The 16,823-nt window shown below is 41.2% G+C and overlaps 1 protein-coding gene across 3 annotated transcripts in view; it reads right to left on the bottom strand.

Annotated features, from left to right (window-relative positions):
* Positions 1-16,823, bottom strand: part of ahctf1 (AT hook containing transcription factor 1) — a 224,363-nt gene that overhangs the window by 19,867 nt on the left and 187,673 nt on the right. For all 3 annotated transcript variants that reach the window (XM_064341031.1, XM_064341029.1, XM_064341030.1), the window contains 2 exons: positions 12,900-15,507; positions 7,704-7,822 (listed from right to left, as the gene is read on the bottom strand). In XM_064341031.1, coding sequence (XP_064197101.1) covers positions 7,704-7,822; positions 12,900-15,507 — 2,727 coding nt within the window. The remainder of the gene's footprint in view (positions 1-7,703; positions 7,823-12,899; positions 15,508-16,823) is intronic.

Raw genomic sequence — 16,823 nt, forward strand, 5'->3', positions numbered from 1 at the left:
GTTATGTTATGCGAAGTGTCTGTCTCCAAACGTCCTGCTTCTCTGATAATCATATTGGTGAAATTATAGCCCAAGGGCTGAAAGAGACGTTGGTGTCCAAGAAGCTAAATGAAGACCGACAGGCCTGCATGACTACAGATAGCGGGATCAACATGATCCCTTGAGATTGAACAAGTGGACCCACCTCCAGTGCTTTGGACATAGACTTCACAACGCTATCAGTACGTGTCTAGCTGTAACCAACGTTTTTAATTAGACCCACAACTGTAGTTGTAATTCTAACAATCCAGTAGCACATTAACTATAAATAACATTGTTTTATTTCAATTTAATCAAAAGTATACATATTTCAGCAAAGTACAAACAACAAAGTTATTTGTGTGACCAAAGATGCATAAATAATATAGCCTAATAATTGTGTGTGTGTTTGTGTGTGTGTCTTCTTGTATGCATTAATGAACATGTATTTTCCTTGTAAAAACAGAAATAACACTTATTAGGAAATGTTAGTTTATCACAATGTGTGGATGCAGTCCCTTAACCTCTTAAGGCACAAGCCAAATTTTGCCAATCCTTGCCCATTTAGGGGGTACCCTATTTAAAGCTTTATAACTCCAGACGTGAACACCACAGAGACTTGAAAAATGGCTTAAATGAAGCAAGACATTTGTACAATTTACAATACTAACACAGATTAGTTTATATTCATAATTTTGGAAGAAATAAAGTGCCACAAATGCAATTGTTTTGACAAAAAATCCAAAATAAATTTGCACTTTTTAAGTTCGCAATGAAATACTGCGAGATTGAATATATGCAGGAGGTTAAACTATACATGTGCTAGGTCAAAAACTTCTTGACCACAAGTTCATAAAATCTAAGGGTGGATATGTAGAACTACTATAGATGTATGAAGCAAAAACTAAGCAGTGTACCCAGCATCTCCAAATCTATCCAAAATGTCTAAATTATGCATTGCTGTAAATCATAACATATCCACGTATTTCACTACAAATCAACTGTTTTGACTCAAGAAAATCACTGTTGCATAATTTTCAAATGGGAATTACAAGCTTTCTGTCAGTACAGTGGTCTAAAATAGCTAGGTGTCCAGAAACATATCCAAAATCTATAAAATGTTTTTTGTCCATTATAAAGCATATAAATGAGCCCCTTATGAGGGTTTAAGATGAAACATTGCTATCAGATTTAAAAAATAATGCAAAAACATCACACAATGCGGTACAGTACCTAAATGTGTAATAATTAACTTGTGTGTATTTCTATACTCTGTACTCTCGTATGTTTTATTGTATGGGGATGAGACAACATGAAAACAATTTTCACCCGTCCAACACGTTTTGGCAATGTTCCAGCTCTGACGTCATCACTGTTGCATGCTTCACAAAAACTATTACACTTCCGTCTAACGCTTACATTACAGTGTGAAATATTTACATTATATAACACCACTAACCTATTTAAAAATACTCAATTTCAAAAAGAACGTATATAACCGAAATATTTTGAACGATAATACTTACATAGCAATGGTGAAATCTCCTCTATGTTCAGTAGATAGAGACAGAGAGACAGTATCAATTATATTGTTCTATTCGCTTCTGTTTTGCTCCAGAAAACGATGTCAGCTAGGTCTATCAGCAAACATATGGCTTAGCTATGTTCAGAAGTCCTCAATAATAATAGTATTTTCCAAGAAATTACGAAATATCCTTGAACATGTTTCGTTAGGTGCATCGTATTTGTCTGCTAACAGAGTGTGATTGCGTAAGTGAATGCTATGCTAAGAATATTTTCTGTTACGCTGACCTATAAAACGCTATTCCGAAAGCAGAATTAGACATGTTATACATCGTTAGAAAGCTTATACTCTCGCCTACCGAATAAATGAATTCAAATTTTATCAGACTGTACTAAAAAGGGCGACGATGCCGTAAACAACAGGTGTGGTGTTACGCACAGCTATTTTGGAAGATACCCAGGCGTCACAGATGCGCCTATATTTCCCAAACGGATTGTCCAAGACAATATATGACCACGCAGTCTCAAAAGGGACATCTCTACACGTAAAACCAACAGTAAGGTTTTATATTTATTCAATATTTAGTCCCAGATATTGACTGTAGAATGACATGGTATCATTTTAAAAAACTTTTTCTCGTTTATTTCGTTATTCAGTGAGCAGCGTTTTCACTGCTGTATAGGCATATCTTAGGGCTATTGTCGGGTTTATCTTGTTGCTATGACGGAATACGATTTTTTAGTGGTGAAAGAATATTTTTATGAATGCCAAGATAGACAATATTGTCCATTATGTCAAGGGTGGGGGGGTGTTTTTTAGATGAGAGTGCAGGGAGGGGGTGTGTGTTAAATGAACGACGGGAGCGACAATGGTGGGGCTGCGAAACTCCGTTTTCGGCATAGTTGTCATGTATCGTCTACTAATGAAACGGAAACAACGCGTTTCTGTTTTCATCTCACACTTTGGTTGCAGTAGCACCGAATGTTTGAGTTTAGTAATTTAGGCACGCGGGCGTGCCCACCACTAGGGGCTGTGCGCTAAGAGGTTAATGAAGAAATTGTTATATTCTAAATGATTTTTCTTTGTTTTTAAAATGTTTTTTTACAGAGAATGGTTTTTACAGAGATCCCCAGATTGACCATGACATTGGGGTCTGTAAAAAGGATGTCAGTGCCCACTCCTTCAGCTGGAAGAAGAGGAGAGACATGTCTTTGGTACAGGATGAGCTTGGTCTATCCAACTCACCAGCTTATTACAGAGTCCCCAACCAGGTGGGGTTCAAGACAACAGATGATAGAACGAGTCCTGGAACAGGAGAAGGCCATAGCCTGGGTCCTGGGCTCAGAGAAGAAAAACAGGCACCTGGTCCCAAGTTGGCAAGATATTGACGTGTTGAAGTCAGTGAATGAAGCTGTAAGCCCACTGCAAGAATTTACTGACGCGTTGTCTGGTGAAGCGTATGTGAGCGTCTCCTACCTCAAACCAGTGCTCCACTTATTCAAGAACAGCCTTTTGCAGCCAGAGGAGGGTGAGACAGAGCTCACAAAATAAAATCAAAAGCATGACACTGGAGTACCTCAACAACAAATACGCTGATCCTGTTACAGATAAACTCCAGGACCCGGCCTCACTGATGGATCCCCGGTTCCAAAACACTTACGTAGAAGATGACAAGGTGGAGGGAATCAAGAAAAGAGCTGTTACGGAGCTAATGTCTCTGTTTGTTGAGAAAAGCACACCCCAGCCTGGCACATGTACTACAGGTGCACCAAGAAGAAGCTTAACCTGTGCCTAAGAAGAAGAAAACTCTAACAAGCATCTTCAAGAAGGCAGTGCAGTCTACCTCCCAGTCAGAGGAAAAAAAAAAATTAAATTGAGCTGTCAACCTACTTGTTGTCCCCTAACACAGACCCAGACAGACTCACTTCAGTGGTGGAAGCTCCTTGAAGCTAACTTCCCAAAGCTGAGTAATCTGGCAAAGTGCTACAAGTGCCACAACAGAAAGGGTCTTCAGTATCAGTGGGAACATTGTAACATGCCACAGGGCGTGCCTCAAGCCAGAGGCAGCAGACAGGCTTGTGTTCCTCACTAAAACCTGTAGAAAACTTTGTACAAAAATTAATGAGACACTGTTTTGTTTGACAGTATTTTTTTTCTATTTTGCAAATTGCTATTTTTTATTTAGCAATTTTTTTCAGGGATAGCCTACAAGTGGCATTTTTTTTCAAATATATGCGTGTGTGTGTGTGTATATATATATATATATATATATATATATATATATATATACATACATACTAGCGCCCGACCCATGCCAGATTTTTGGGTCCGATGCCGATCCCGATTTTGGAGAGTCCTAGCCCACCGATTACCGATGTTTTGACCGATATTTTGTCAAAAAGTGCAACATTTTCAAATCAATTTGAAAAACTTATATTTTATCAAAGTTTCTATATTTGAGAACATTTAACTTATAAGCAAACAAATAAATGAAAATAAACACACAAAGAACTTTTTGACAGATAAAAAAATGTAAAAGATGATATTAAATTAAATATATATATTAACACCATCTATTCTCAGTAAATGAATTATATTTTCTTATTGTATTCTTACTACATGATCTGAAAGAGTAAGACTTTATCTAGCGAGCTTCCCTGTCCATAAGAATTCGGTGGTGAAAAAAACTAATGTGTGATGCATTCAATCACCATTTTATTTTGGCTGGTTATTTATTTGAGAATAGAGCGATGTCCTCTGGAAACATAGATCCTACGCTGCTTATGTGCTCACTGCCACTTCATAAAGGCTTGCTAGCCAGCTAGCCTGCTAAAGTGAACCAAATATGTTAGCTAGCTCGCTCGATAATGAGGATTGATAAACATAGTGGTTGTATAAACGCATTTAATTAAAAACTTTCACTAAATATACATACCTTCATTCCAGCAATCAAATCTGTGCAGACAAGTCTTGCAGTGGAGAATATTCGATGAGGCACGAGTGACAAACGTCTTATTACAGAAGTAGCACGGCAGCTGCTGCAGTTCACACTTGCATTAGTGCTCCCTCTACTGGATAATTCTAGTAAATAGCAATTACAACGTTTGAACAGACAAGTACAGATAAATAAATGTTTTTTTTGTTTATTATACTTATTTAAAAATCGGGACACATCGGCTGCATAACTGCCGATCCCGATGTCGTCAAAAAAGTCAAATAATGGCCGATATATCGGTCGGGCTCTAATATATACACTGTAAGAGGGAAGTCAAACTGGGACCCAGAAAAGGCTGGCATTTGAACGAGCCTGCAGGCTGGGACTCATCCTGTACTTCAAAGAACCCGAGAGCCGTGTGATAAAACAATAAGTTACTCGGACTTCCTATGGATGAGCAGGCCATTTGGCTCTCTGGAATGTTGCCATCTGGACACAACTAAGATAAGGGGAACTAGTCTCTTTGTCTAGGGTTGTGGGGGTGTGTGTGTTGGGGCCATTAAGGGTAAAAAAATCATCAGGCCTCTGGCAAAATGGTGGGGCAACTGTGCTTGACAGTACCACAGTGCCCTTATGTGGGCCCCTCTGTCATTACCCTTTTTATTTCTTTTCTGGATCTGGACTCTAAACCATCTGTTTATCATATTTACAAACCCTGGAAAACCTTACAAACCATGCACATGTTTTCATTATATTGCTGTATTATGCCTTATGTAGTAATAACATGGTTTAACAAAAGGGTATTTTCATGACAACTGCACCATAATATTACATCCCCTGGACATGGTTGGTATGGACGTATTCAGAAAAATTAAAGAAATTGAATGAAATACGTTTCATACCAAATAAAATTTAATAAAACATAGTTTCAGAAACTCAGGGAAAAATTATCACAATGGAATGTCCTCTCTGGTAATCATCTCCTTTTCCCAATTTCCCCACTAATTGTTTTAACAACAGCCTCCGAATGGTGGGGGCCGAAATTCCAGATTCTATTATTCGGCCAGGTTAATTTATGGCAAAGCCGCTTAGATAAAACGCGGGATTTGGCTTAAAAGGAAGGGAGACAAAGCAATCTGGGAAGATCGTAATCGACTTCCCACATTGCACATACTCTGTGCTCTGTGTGTAGCTAGACAAGGAAGATCGCAATCGACTTCCCACACTGCGCAGACTCTGTGATTTCGTGTGTAGCTAAACAGGCTGGGTAAGAACTTTTTACTCTGTATTTATGTTTTTAAAACCTTCCATATTTTAAATTGATTGTGAATTTGAAGCTAACGACCTACCTGCCTGTTAAATAAATTCTTCTTATTTTTAACTTGCGTGGTCTTCATGACTCTAATCCATTTATCTTCTTTTCAGCCAAAATTCCGATTAAATACTCAGGGGGACAATTATGACTAGGACCTACTGATCAGGGGTCTAGTACAGCGAAAGTCTTTAGTGAGGTCCTCAAGTTAGATAGGCGACCACGATCTGCCCGCTAACGGGATTGGTGTTGTATTGGTTCTGGTGTTTTGGCTTAAGAGGACCCATGGGCGTTATACGCCGGTTCTTGTCAAATTCGCCTTAAGGAGCCCGATAGATACACACTGTCCTGGGCTCATAACTATCTATGGACAAAGGAAGGCATGTATTATGGTGGTCAGCCTCCTACCCTCTGGGGGCTTCACCGAACTGAGATTTAACAATAGTGCTAAACCCGGGAGCATATATTGAGGAATGATGGCACAAGATAGAGTCGAGTGTAACCACTCCAAGTTCCACGTATAGTTAAAACCAAATTTTAAATTCTAATTTCATTTGGAGTCAGATTATTACGAGAGTAAAACCTAGTAACTGTTACGCTTACTTGCTGTGGTCATGGATATATTTGATGTGTTGTTCCGCGCATTTGTGAATATTCTGATGCTCCCATTGGAATATTGACAGTCCGGCGACGGATCAAATATATCTCTGATGACATCATTGCCCCATTTGCGAACGGAGAGTAACCAGAATGCTACTGGTCCGTTTCAGGCCAGTTTTAAGCGGGATATTAAGCAACGCCTTCATATCTGACCCGTGGCAACGGAACCAGTGCATTCTTAAGTATAATTGTGCCCTGTTCTTACGAACAGAGAAAAATAAATAACATCTCCGGTTTTGAATCACACCAGCCAAGGGAAAACACGCAGTGCCTTCCCCTCCAGCTACAAACCCTCATTGGTCTAGCTGTGAAGTGTTTACAACACACACACATATGTATGTATGCATGTATGTATGTATGCATAAAAAAGTATGATTACAGCCTTGCAAACAGTGCAGTCTGATGTTAATCTTGAACAACTGTTATTGCACAAGTAGGCCTAGTTGATCCAGTCTCATTATTTAAAATTACTTTAATAAAGAAAATACTTATTTGAATTATGTCTTGGTCTTTGTTAGTTTGTTTAGAGAAAAACAAAACAAAACAACAACAAAAAAAGTTCAAATCATAAATAGTTCATAATGTTGAAAATAATTTAGATTTTATTTTTAGGCCATATCGCCCAGCCCTAACAATTTCTTTCTCAGACCACAATTAGAGTACTGTGTGCAGTCCTGGGTACCCTACTACAAGAAAAGTTACAGAGGCTCTGGAAAAGGTTACAAGAAGGGCAACTGAATTGGTCCTTGTGTGATAGATAAGTTTTGAGGACATGCTTAATTTCTTCAAGCTTTGTAAAATGAACTTTGATTGAGGCCTACATTCATAAAAGGGATTAAAGTGAACTACAAGAGATACTTCAGGTTGAGTTCTGTCAGTAGAACAAGAGGGCATAGATGGAAATGAGCAAATTCTGCATTGACATTAGGAAGTACTTCTTTCCACAGTGGGTAGTCACTGTGTGGAATAGCTTGCCAGGTCATGGAGTAGATGCAGAAACTCTGGCAGTTTTTCAAAACTTGGCTTGATACAATGGAAGATACTATCTAGTTTGTAGGTATATAGTGACCACTTGAGCACATTGTTGGGCTGAATGGCCTGTTCTCATCATTATCTTGTGTTTTGTTACGTTAAAAATAGACCCAGTAAAAGCAGAGCATTACAAATAAAAAAAACATACAATGTACTAAACAATCATTAACCAATTCAGGAGTTCATAGTTAAGCTTCTTCTAAAAAGAGGAAGGTGTTTACCTCATTGTTTACCACAGCATGGGACAAGGTGGAGGTGGCTGCCTGTCGTGTCCGAGTGGTGGGAGCAGAGAATGCAACTTGAAAGATGTCATTCTGAATGAGAGAGTCAACTCTCTTACCTGCAAAGGACAAAAAATTAACAAATAAAAGAAAAAACTAAAAAGTGAAATACACCATATGTTTAAGAAAAGGAAACCTTTGCAGTGCTTATGCATATCAGGTACTAAATTCAGTTTTACTTACAGCTGATTAAGGCATTCAATAATAATTATTATTATTGAGGATAATAATAATAATAATAATAATGATAATTTGTCACGAGTGGTAATAAATGATCCAGGCCTATTAAAATGGACATGAATGAGGACTTGAGAAAAAATGTCTTTCTTCCAAATTTAAAGTCTTTGGAATAAGGTTTGTTGAAGTTTGTCAATGCAGAATATTCTGGTTCTTGTAGCTATGGAAAACTAAATGTGCCAAAATGAAATAAATAATTAAATAAATATGGAAATACATAAATAACTATATAAATAATTAAATTGATCAATTAAATATATACTTCATTTTATTTTGAAATAATTAAATAATTGACACCTCATGATTGTCCTTTTCACAATAATGATTATATATTTTCTTATAATAACATGTTGTATTTCCGAATGGTTCTCATTTCATAATGACACTTTTCTGAATGACTTATTTCCGAATTCCCTTTTTTAAACTACTAAAGAGTAATTTCCTAAACTACTCTTTATTTATTATTCAGCTGGCATTAGCTAGTTAACCTCTATGCGTAATTCCCCTAGTGGTCGGCATGCCGGCGTGACTATATTGCTCAACTCAGACATTCATTACTCCTGCAACCGAAGTACGAGTTGAAAACAGAACTATGTGTTCTAGTTTCATTAGTAGACAATACACGACAACTATGCCGAATACGGAGTTTCGCAGGGCCACCATTGTCACGCTGGTCATTCATTTAACAAGCACCTCCCTGCAGTCTTATCTGCAACTACACCTCCCACCCATGATATAATGGACAATATTGTCTATCTGGGCATTCATAAAAATATTTTTTCACCACTTAAAAATTGTGTTCCATCAGCAACAAGAAAAAACCCAACGATAGCCCTAAAATATGTAAATACAGCAGTGAAAACACTGCTCAGTGAATAACAAAATAAACAATATAAAAAATAAATTATACCATGTCATTCTACAGTCAATATCTGGGACTAAATATTGAATATACAACCTCACCATTGGTTTTATGCATAGAGATGTCCCTTTTGAGACTGAGTGGTGTCATATGCTGTCTTGGATTATCCATTAGTGAAATATACGCGCATTTGTGACGCCTGGGTACAATAAAAGACACTGCACCTGACAAAACGTAATCAAAGATTTAAATCGGAATTTATTGGAAAATATCATTATTATTGAGGACTTTTGAATATAACAAAGCCATACGTTTGCTGATAGACCTAGCTGACATCGTTTTCTGCAGTAAAACAGAAGAGAGAAGAGAGCATTGATTTACTGTCTCTGTCTCTACCTACTGAACACAGATAACATTTCATCATCGCTGTGTAAGTATTACTGCTCAAAATATTTCGATTATATACATTATTTTTGAAATTGAGTGTCTTTAAATAGGTTAGTTGTATTTTATAATGAGGATATTTCACACTGTAATGTAAACGTTTGTTGGTAGTTTAGTAGTTTTTGTGATGCATTCAACAGTGATGATGTGAGAGTTGGAACATTGCAAAAACGTGGTGGACTGTTGAAAATTGTTTTCACGTCGTCCCATCCCCATACAAGAAAACATACAAGAGTACAGAATACAGAAATACATTTGAGAGTAAATGATTACACATTTAGGTACGTGTACCACATTGTGTAACAATGTATTAGCATTTTAAAAAAATCTGATATCAATGTTTCATCTTAAACATCATAAGAGGCAGAATTATATGCTTTATAATAGACAGAAAGCATTTAATTCATTTTTGGAGAGATTCTGGATATGTTTCTAGACCCCTAGATATTTTAGACCCTTGAACTGACAGAAAGCTTGTAATTCCCACTTGAAAATGATGCAAAAGTGAGTCAAAACAATTGATTTGTAGGGAAATACATGATTATGATGTGATTTACAGCAATGCATAATTCAGACATTTTGTATAGATTTAGAGACACTGAGTACACTGCTTACTTTTTGATCTTTAGTAGTTTGGCATATCCACCCTTACATTTTATGCACAAATGTCTTGCTTCATTTAAGCCAATTTCCAAGTCTCTGTGATGCTCACACCTGATTGAAAGCTTATAAAGCTTTAAATAGGGTACCCCCTAAATTGGCAAGGATTGGGGAGATTTGGCATGCGCGCAATGGGGTTAATTAAATGTCGTATCCCATATCTTAACAATACGAGTAAATGAGTGTGTATATTAGATTTATTGTATGAATAACACTAAATATTGGTTCATGTTGATGAAGGAAAAAATATAACCCCACTCCAGAAGTCACACAAACGATGATGCCCCCCAATGATTACGAGGGGAAACACCTATTTTTTAACATCGTATTAAAGCAAACCGCTGTTATTTTCAGACAATCTGAAAAAAAGCAGGAGCTAATGATGGCTGTAGGGCAGGCCTGGCACCAAGGAAGATACTCAATACCAGTCTATGAGTCACAGATCAATTCCAAATTAATTTATATAGCACATATCACAAACAATTGTCACTATATGCTTCACAGACAACCCTAGCTTATACCCCAATAGGAGCAAGCCTAAGGCAACAGTGCCAAGGAAAAAATCCCCAGTAACAGATAGGAAAAAACCTTGGAAGGAACCAGACTCAAGGGGGAACCCCATCCTCCTCTGGTTGGATCACGGTGTAGGTTCAAATGACCAACACGGTCAGTCAGTCAATGTTCACAATAATCAAGATAGTGGCAGTAGATGATTGGCAGGGCCGGGTCCCAAACATTATGGTGGTCTGACGGGGCTATGTATAAAAAGAGCTGTAATTTCTACATGGTGAAACCAAAATGAATAATATTCCTTTACATGAAAGCCGAGAATGTGCACTTAAACCACATCTGAATTGTTTGATAACAAATCTAAAATTGTGGAGTACAGTGCCCAATCAAGAAATATATAATAATTGGTCTTTGTCCCAAACATTATTGAGCTCACTGTATGAAAGTTCCGGCTGAGATTGTGAACTGTGCCATCAACTTAGAGACCTGTCTGATGCGCAGTGAAGTTTTGAATATTTCTTCATATTTGGCTCTATCATGCCACCATGTGGTTAGACTGACCAAAGCCTTTTGGGCTAGAGTCTTGACCCTACACCTAATACCAAACTTCATAACATTTTGTGATACGGTTGTGGAATTATTAGCATTTTTGTGATAAGCAATGCCCACTGCAAATTCATTGCATCATCATTTGGATATGTTTTGACATAACCACAAGAAAAGTAACACACGTATCAAGGTATGCGAGATGAGGCAAAAGCAAAAGTGTTTTCAGAAAATGGCCTCATGGTTCTTCGAAGTTGTTCTTTGTGAGGATGGATAGCTAATGAAATAATTTTCAAGTCTCTAGGTCAAACAGTGGAGTTTCAATTCAGCTGACTATTACAGCAGTCAATCGCCACTAAATTTGGTACTTGCTGGGTGAAACAAAACACCCTCTAGCAAAACACCAGATTTCACAAGAGGTTAGGGAAGAACTCTGAAAAGAAGTAGATGAGTAAATATAAAACAAAATAGCAGCCAATTGCCTTCTTTCAGCTGCGCAACATAGCTAAAATTAGACATTTCCTGTCAGTCGAGGATGCTGAAAAATTGATCCATGCGTTTGTTACATCTAGGTTAGACTACTGTAACGCCCTGCTTTCTGGCTGCCCTAATAACTCGTTAAAGAGTCTCCAGCTTGTGCAGAATGCAGCTGCTCGTATCCTGAGCAGAACTAAGAAGTATGAGCACATTACACCAGTACTAGCGTCGCTTCACTGGCTACCCATTAAGTATAGGATAGACTTCAAGGTTTTGCTCCTGACTTTTAAAGCTCTGCATGGACGTGCACCTGTGTACATATCGAACCTGCTCCTACCTTATAAGCCCACAAGGTCACTCCGATCTCAAGACGCAGGCTACTTGGTAGTCCCAAGAATTTCCAAGAACCTAAAAGGTGGTAGGGCTTTCTCCTACAGGGCCCCACTACTGTGGAACCAGCTTCCAATATTTATAAAGGAGTCAGACACAGTCTCAATATTTAAATCTAGATTAAAAACGCACCTCTATGCTCAAGCTTACAATCAGTTATAGTCTGGAGACATGGTGCGAGAAGCCTGTAGTCATAGAGCTTTCTAGGTGGCAATCCTTTCCTTACTGTCACCTGTCAATCAGCTGTGACCCGACTTTACATGGGCTGGCTCTTGATAGGCGGGTATGGTTGTCTACCCTCATGACTGCATGGGCTCTCCATCCCTGTCCTAGTAGATATGCAGCCATATTCTACTCCTGGCGGGGTCCCACAATACATACCACTGGCACTTACTCACTGTCTGCTATATTGCAAATTCCTTAACTGCTGTTTCCACCCTCTTCCCCACGCTGCCGGCGGGGCTCTTGCCCCAACCCTCGAGAGTGCTTCGAGAGTCGTCTGGTCTCCCCCACCTCTGCGGTCCAGCCCCTCCTTCATCATTGCCTCCACCCTGCCCACATCTGCCGCCACCTGCTGTTCCCCATCACCGCCACCCGGCCCCACCCATCATCTGAGCCACATCACTTATCATATCTTCTGCATAAACTGGCTGACATGCTGGTCACCAGTCGGCACCCTGAGCCGACCAGAGGAGGATGGGTTTCCCCCTTGAGCCTGGTTCCTTCCAAGGTTTCTCCCCATCTGCCACAGGGAGTTTTTCCTTGCCACTGTTGCCTTAGGCTTGCTCCTGTGGGGGTTTAGGCTAGGGCTGTCTGTACACAACTATTGTGACAACTGTTGTAAAATACGCTATATAAATAAAGTTGATTGATTGATTGATTGAATTCAGGAATTCATATCTATGTTCCTAATGAGGTCTTTTGTCATTGCAAGTTTGAAATCTCTGAAAGGGAACTGTGATTTTTAGTGAATTTTTCATATAAATATTTGGATCTCTAACCACGCTCACCTTTGGTTTTCCTCCTAGTTTGAGGTGGAGAGCACAGAAAGGAGTCTCTTGGCAGGGAAGAGTCCATGTCGGAAGCCTTTTTCACCTGTGTGCGTCTGCTTGTTTTCTGTGCCTTGGACTGGGTTTGATTCTTAATGTCAGCCTCCACGCCTCCACCCTGTCTGCCCAACAACAGTTCCTCTGTCACAAGTGGGGCCTCGGTCTTTGCGGGGGGAGGTGAGGATGCCACTGTGCCCCTCGTGGCACGAATGATCATGGTCCCGCTATTGCTCGTTTTCCTGCCTTTTGATCCCTTAGCCCCCTTGTCATTGAACCTCTCCATTAAGGCACTGGCTAACTCTGTCCCCGACTCCACATCCAGGGGTGTGCCTAGTACAAGGTGATCTTCTTTCTCCTCCCCCTTAGAGGCTGCCAGGTGGTTGCCCAGGCTACTCCTAGTTATGTGCCGGGGAAAGTTGGGTGGTGGCTGTTCTTCAGCTGTGACCGCAGAGCCTTTGCCCTGTTCCACCACTCTGCTCCGGCTCCCAGTTCTCAGGCTCCTTTTTGGTGTTGCACCTTTCCGTTCCAATCCCACAATCTGCGCCTGTGTTGTCTCCAGGCCAAGGAAGAGGGATGACTTCCTTGTCATCATGCCAGGGCTGTGGAATGCCTCTGCTTTTGCCTCCAGGAGCAATGGAGTCTCAGTTCCAGGAACCTCCATGACACTAACTCTTGTTTTTCTTGCATATCTTGAGCGGGTCAAGGGCAATACCAGGACCTCAGTCTCAATTGATTCCTCTGTGTCTGGGACGTCTTCAGCGTTCAGGGAGGAATTTTGGGTTCTGCGGGTTCCCTGCCTTGGAAGGATGTTTCGTAAAGTCTGCTTCTTGGAGGATTTAGTTTTGGATTCGATGGAGATGTTCTTGACTATGGCTTTATCCTCTTTCTGGGGCTCAGGCTCAATACCTATCCTTCTAGTCCTCCTGGGTGTGTGGATTTGAGAGTCCTGCTCATACTTTGTGCGCCTGGGGAACCTTGTTGGTGGTAATGGCAACTTGGAGTCTATCTCATGCTGAAGCTGCTCCTCTATTGACTGCATGTTGCTTTTGGCTTCATCTATGGTTGAATGAAATGTGATTGTTTTTCTCTGCCTGGTCATCATGTGCATTTCAGCACCAGTAGATCTGACTTTTGATCCTATACTGTAACCCACCTCCACTGATGTGTCAGAGAGCTCTGCCTCTTTCATGGATTTGATTGGTATTTGCTGAGCTACATTCACCCCTAAATGTGCCCCTGAATACAGAGGAACAGGGTCAATCTCCGCAACTTCAGGTGCAGGCTCTGCCTCTTTCACTACAGGGGCAGATTTCAACTCTTCAATTACAGCTCCAGGCTCCACTGCTTTAACCACAGCACCAGTCACAGCCTCTTCAACAACAGGTCCAGGCCCTGGCTCTTCAGGCACAGCTCTAGACTCTGCCTCTTCAAACAAAACACCAGTCACTGCCTCTTCAACCACAGCTCCAGGCTCCACCGCTTCTACCACAGCTCCAGTCATTGTCACTTCAATCACAGCTCCAGGCTCCACCTCTTCAGGCACAGTGCTAGACTCTGCCTCTTCAAGTAAAACACCAGTCACTGCCTCTTCAAACACAGCCCCAAGCTCCACCTTGTCGACCACAGCTCCAGTCACTGCCTCTTCAACCACAACTCCAGGCTCCGCCTCTGCCTCTTCAGGCACAGCGCTAGACTCAGTCTCTTCAAGCAAAACACCAGTCTGCACCTCTTCTTCGACAACGGTAGGCTCAGTCTGTTCAAATACAGTGGCAAGTTCTGCCTCTACCACAGCTGGGACAGGATCTACCTTTTTCACTACAGGTTCAGGCTCCACCTCTTCCACTGCAGAGCCAGGTTCTGCCACTTGTACCACAGAATTGGACTCTGACTCTGCAGAAGGATTTGGCTCTACTTCACTAATGAGACAGGCAGTTTCCTCTTCAAGCAAACAAGCAGACTCCTCTTCTTTAATTCTTTCTTCTTCAGGTGCATCTTCAACCTCAGTTGCTTTTGATTTTTTGGTAGGTATACCTGGTTCTTTGCTCTCAATCAACACCAACCCCTCTTCTACCATCTGGGCACCGTAAATAATTTGGCTCAGTACCTCCCTGTCCACCTGTTCTGTGATGGCTGATTCTTTAGATGTTTGAGTCATGAGACCATATGGCTGAGCAGGGAGCAATGACACTGCTTCGCAAGAATCTGAATTGACCTTATCTAAGCAGATGATCTCCTGGCTATGGACTGGCTGCTGCAGCTGGGTTCCCCCTGGCTGGGGGAGCTGCATGATCAGCAGGGGACTGTCAGAGTCCTCCACTGACCCAGTTATCCTGTTCTCCAGAGACTCCAGTGTCAGGGTGAAGCCATTTGAGCCATCGGTGTATGGCTCTTCAGCCTCTCTGGCATCCTCCATCTTGGGCAGATCGAGGTGCTGGTCTTCATCTGGGTCCAGGGGGACCAGCAGTGTGTCCGAGGGCCTCAACTCTATAAAACACATTGGCTCCGCTCTGTCTTCTGCTTTCAGATCCACTATGTCCACCTCCTCCTCTTCCCCTACTGCTTCCATAGCCTGCAGAAAAAATTGACACAAATCATTGCAACTCTTAAACCCGGAGCTTCATTTCTCCTCAACTCAAACTAATAACAAACATTTATTTATAATAAACACATGCCTATGAATATTTATACTATGGGACTACACACTACGAATGTATTACATGGCCCATAGTGGCCCCCAAACAGTATTGCCATCTTCAACAGACCCGTTCCCCGTTGATGCAAGCTCCAGGTATTGACAATGCCGAAGCTACATACCCTACTACCTACTGGTCACCACAACCCAACGTGTAGATAGACAGGCAGTGCAAGCCAGCATATCACCAGGTTTTATCAAGCGGGCACCTCCCTTCACCGGTGTTTCGTCAAGTTAGGCCCACGACACCTCGGGAAGGCTCAACAGTTAGTTCCAGCGTCCCAGAACCACCCCCCTCCATGCTAGCTCTCATTGTCCATGATACCCACATGCAGAACTTCCTTGTGTTATCCTATCTGTGGTGTGGGGATGGCTGGTGTAAGCAGCCACACCTGCCCTGGGTCAAGCTAATTAGACCTGGCCAATTGGATAATTGGTTAAGAATTAGATAATTGGCCAGGCTAATTGGACCCAGGAACAGGAGTGGCTGCACCTGTGCGTAGTGAGGTAATCACTGCGCACAGGTTAAATCTGCCATCCCCACCCACACCAGGGAGCTTCGGTCATGACTGGGTTACATCTGCTCACTTTGGCTGTAACATCTTGCCAAACCCTCGTTAATAAAATCTGGACTGTTGGAACATCATCTCCCTGTGTGTCTGTGCTGGAGGGCCCCAAGGAAAGCCACTTCGGTGGCCTGTGGCAGGCGTGTTTGCCACACTATCCTTATGTCGAAAAATTCCTGATAACAATATCACACATGAAGCAGAAAGAGTGAAGAAAAGGAATACTCTTACCCTTTGTTTACTTTGGCCCCCAGCTGACATTATTTCTCCTCAACCAAATCCACTGACTTCCTTTCAATGCTTCTTCCGACATCTCATTTACCACCTTTCGCAAACTCCGCCCACAAATCCCCAACTCTCCCAATAATGATATAGTCGATCGAGCTATAAACCCTCTGCATCCTACTTCTACTGGACAAACTCTAGTATTCCATCCTCGCTGATCAGTTTCTGCTGCCAAATCTGCATATCTAAGCTTTTTCCTTTCATAAGCCTCCTCCACTGAATCCTCCCAGGGCACCGCAATTCTATAAAATAAACTATCCGCTGACTTGCAGACCATAACACTAGGTCAGGCCTCAAGTTAATGCTAACTATCTCTTGTGGCGCAAGGAGTTTTCCTCCCAA

The sequence above is a fragment of the Anguilla rostrata genome, chromosome 6 (assembly GCF_018555375.3).
Source record: "Anguilla rostrata isolate EN2019 chromosome 6, ASM1855537v3, whole genome shotgun sequence".
Taxonomy (NCBI): Eukaryota; Metazoa; Chordata; class Actinopteri; order Anguilliformes; family Anguillidae; genus Anguilla; species Anguilla rostrata.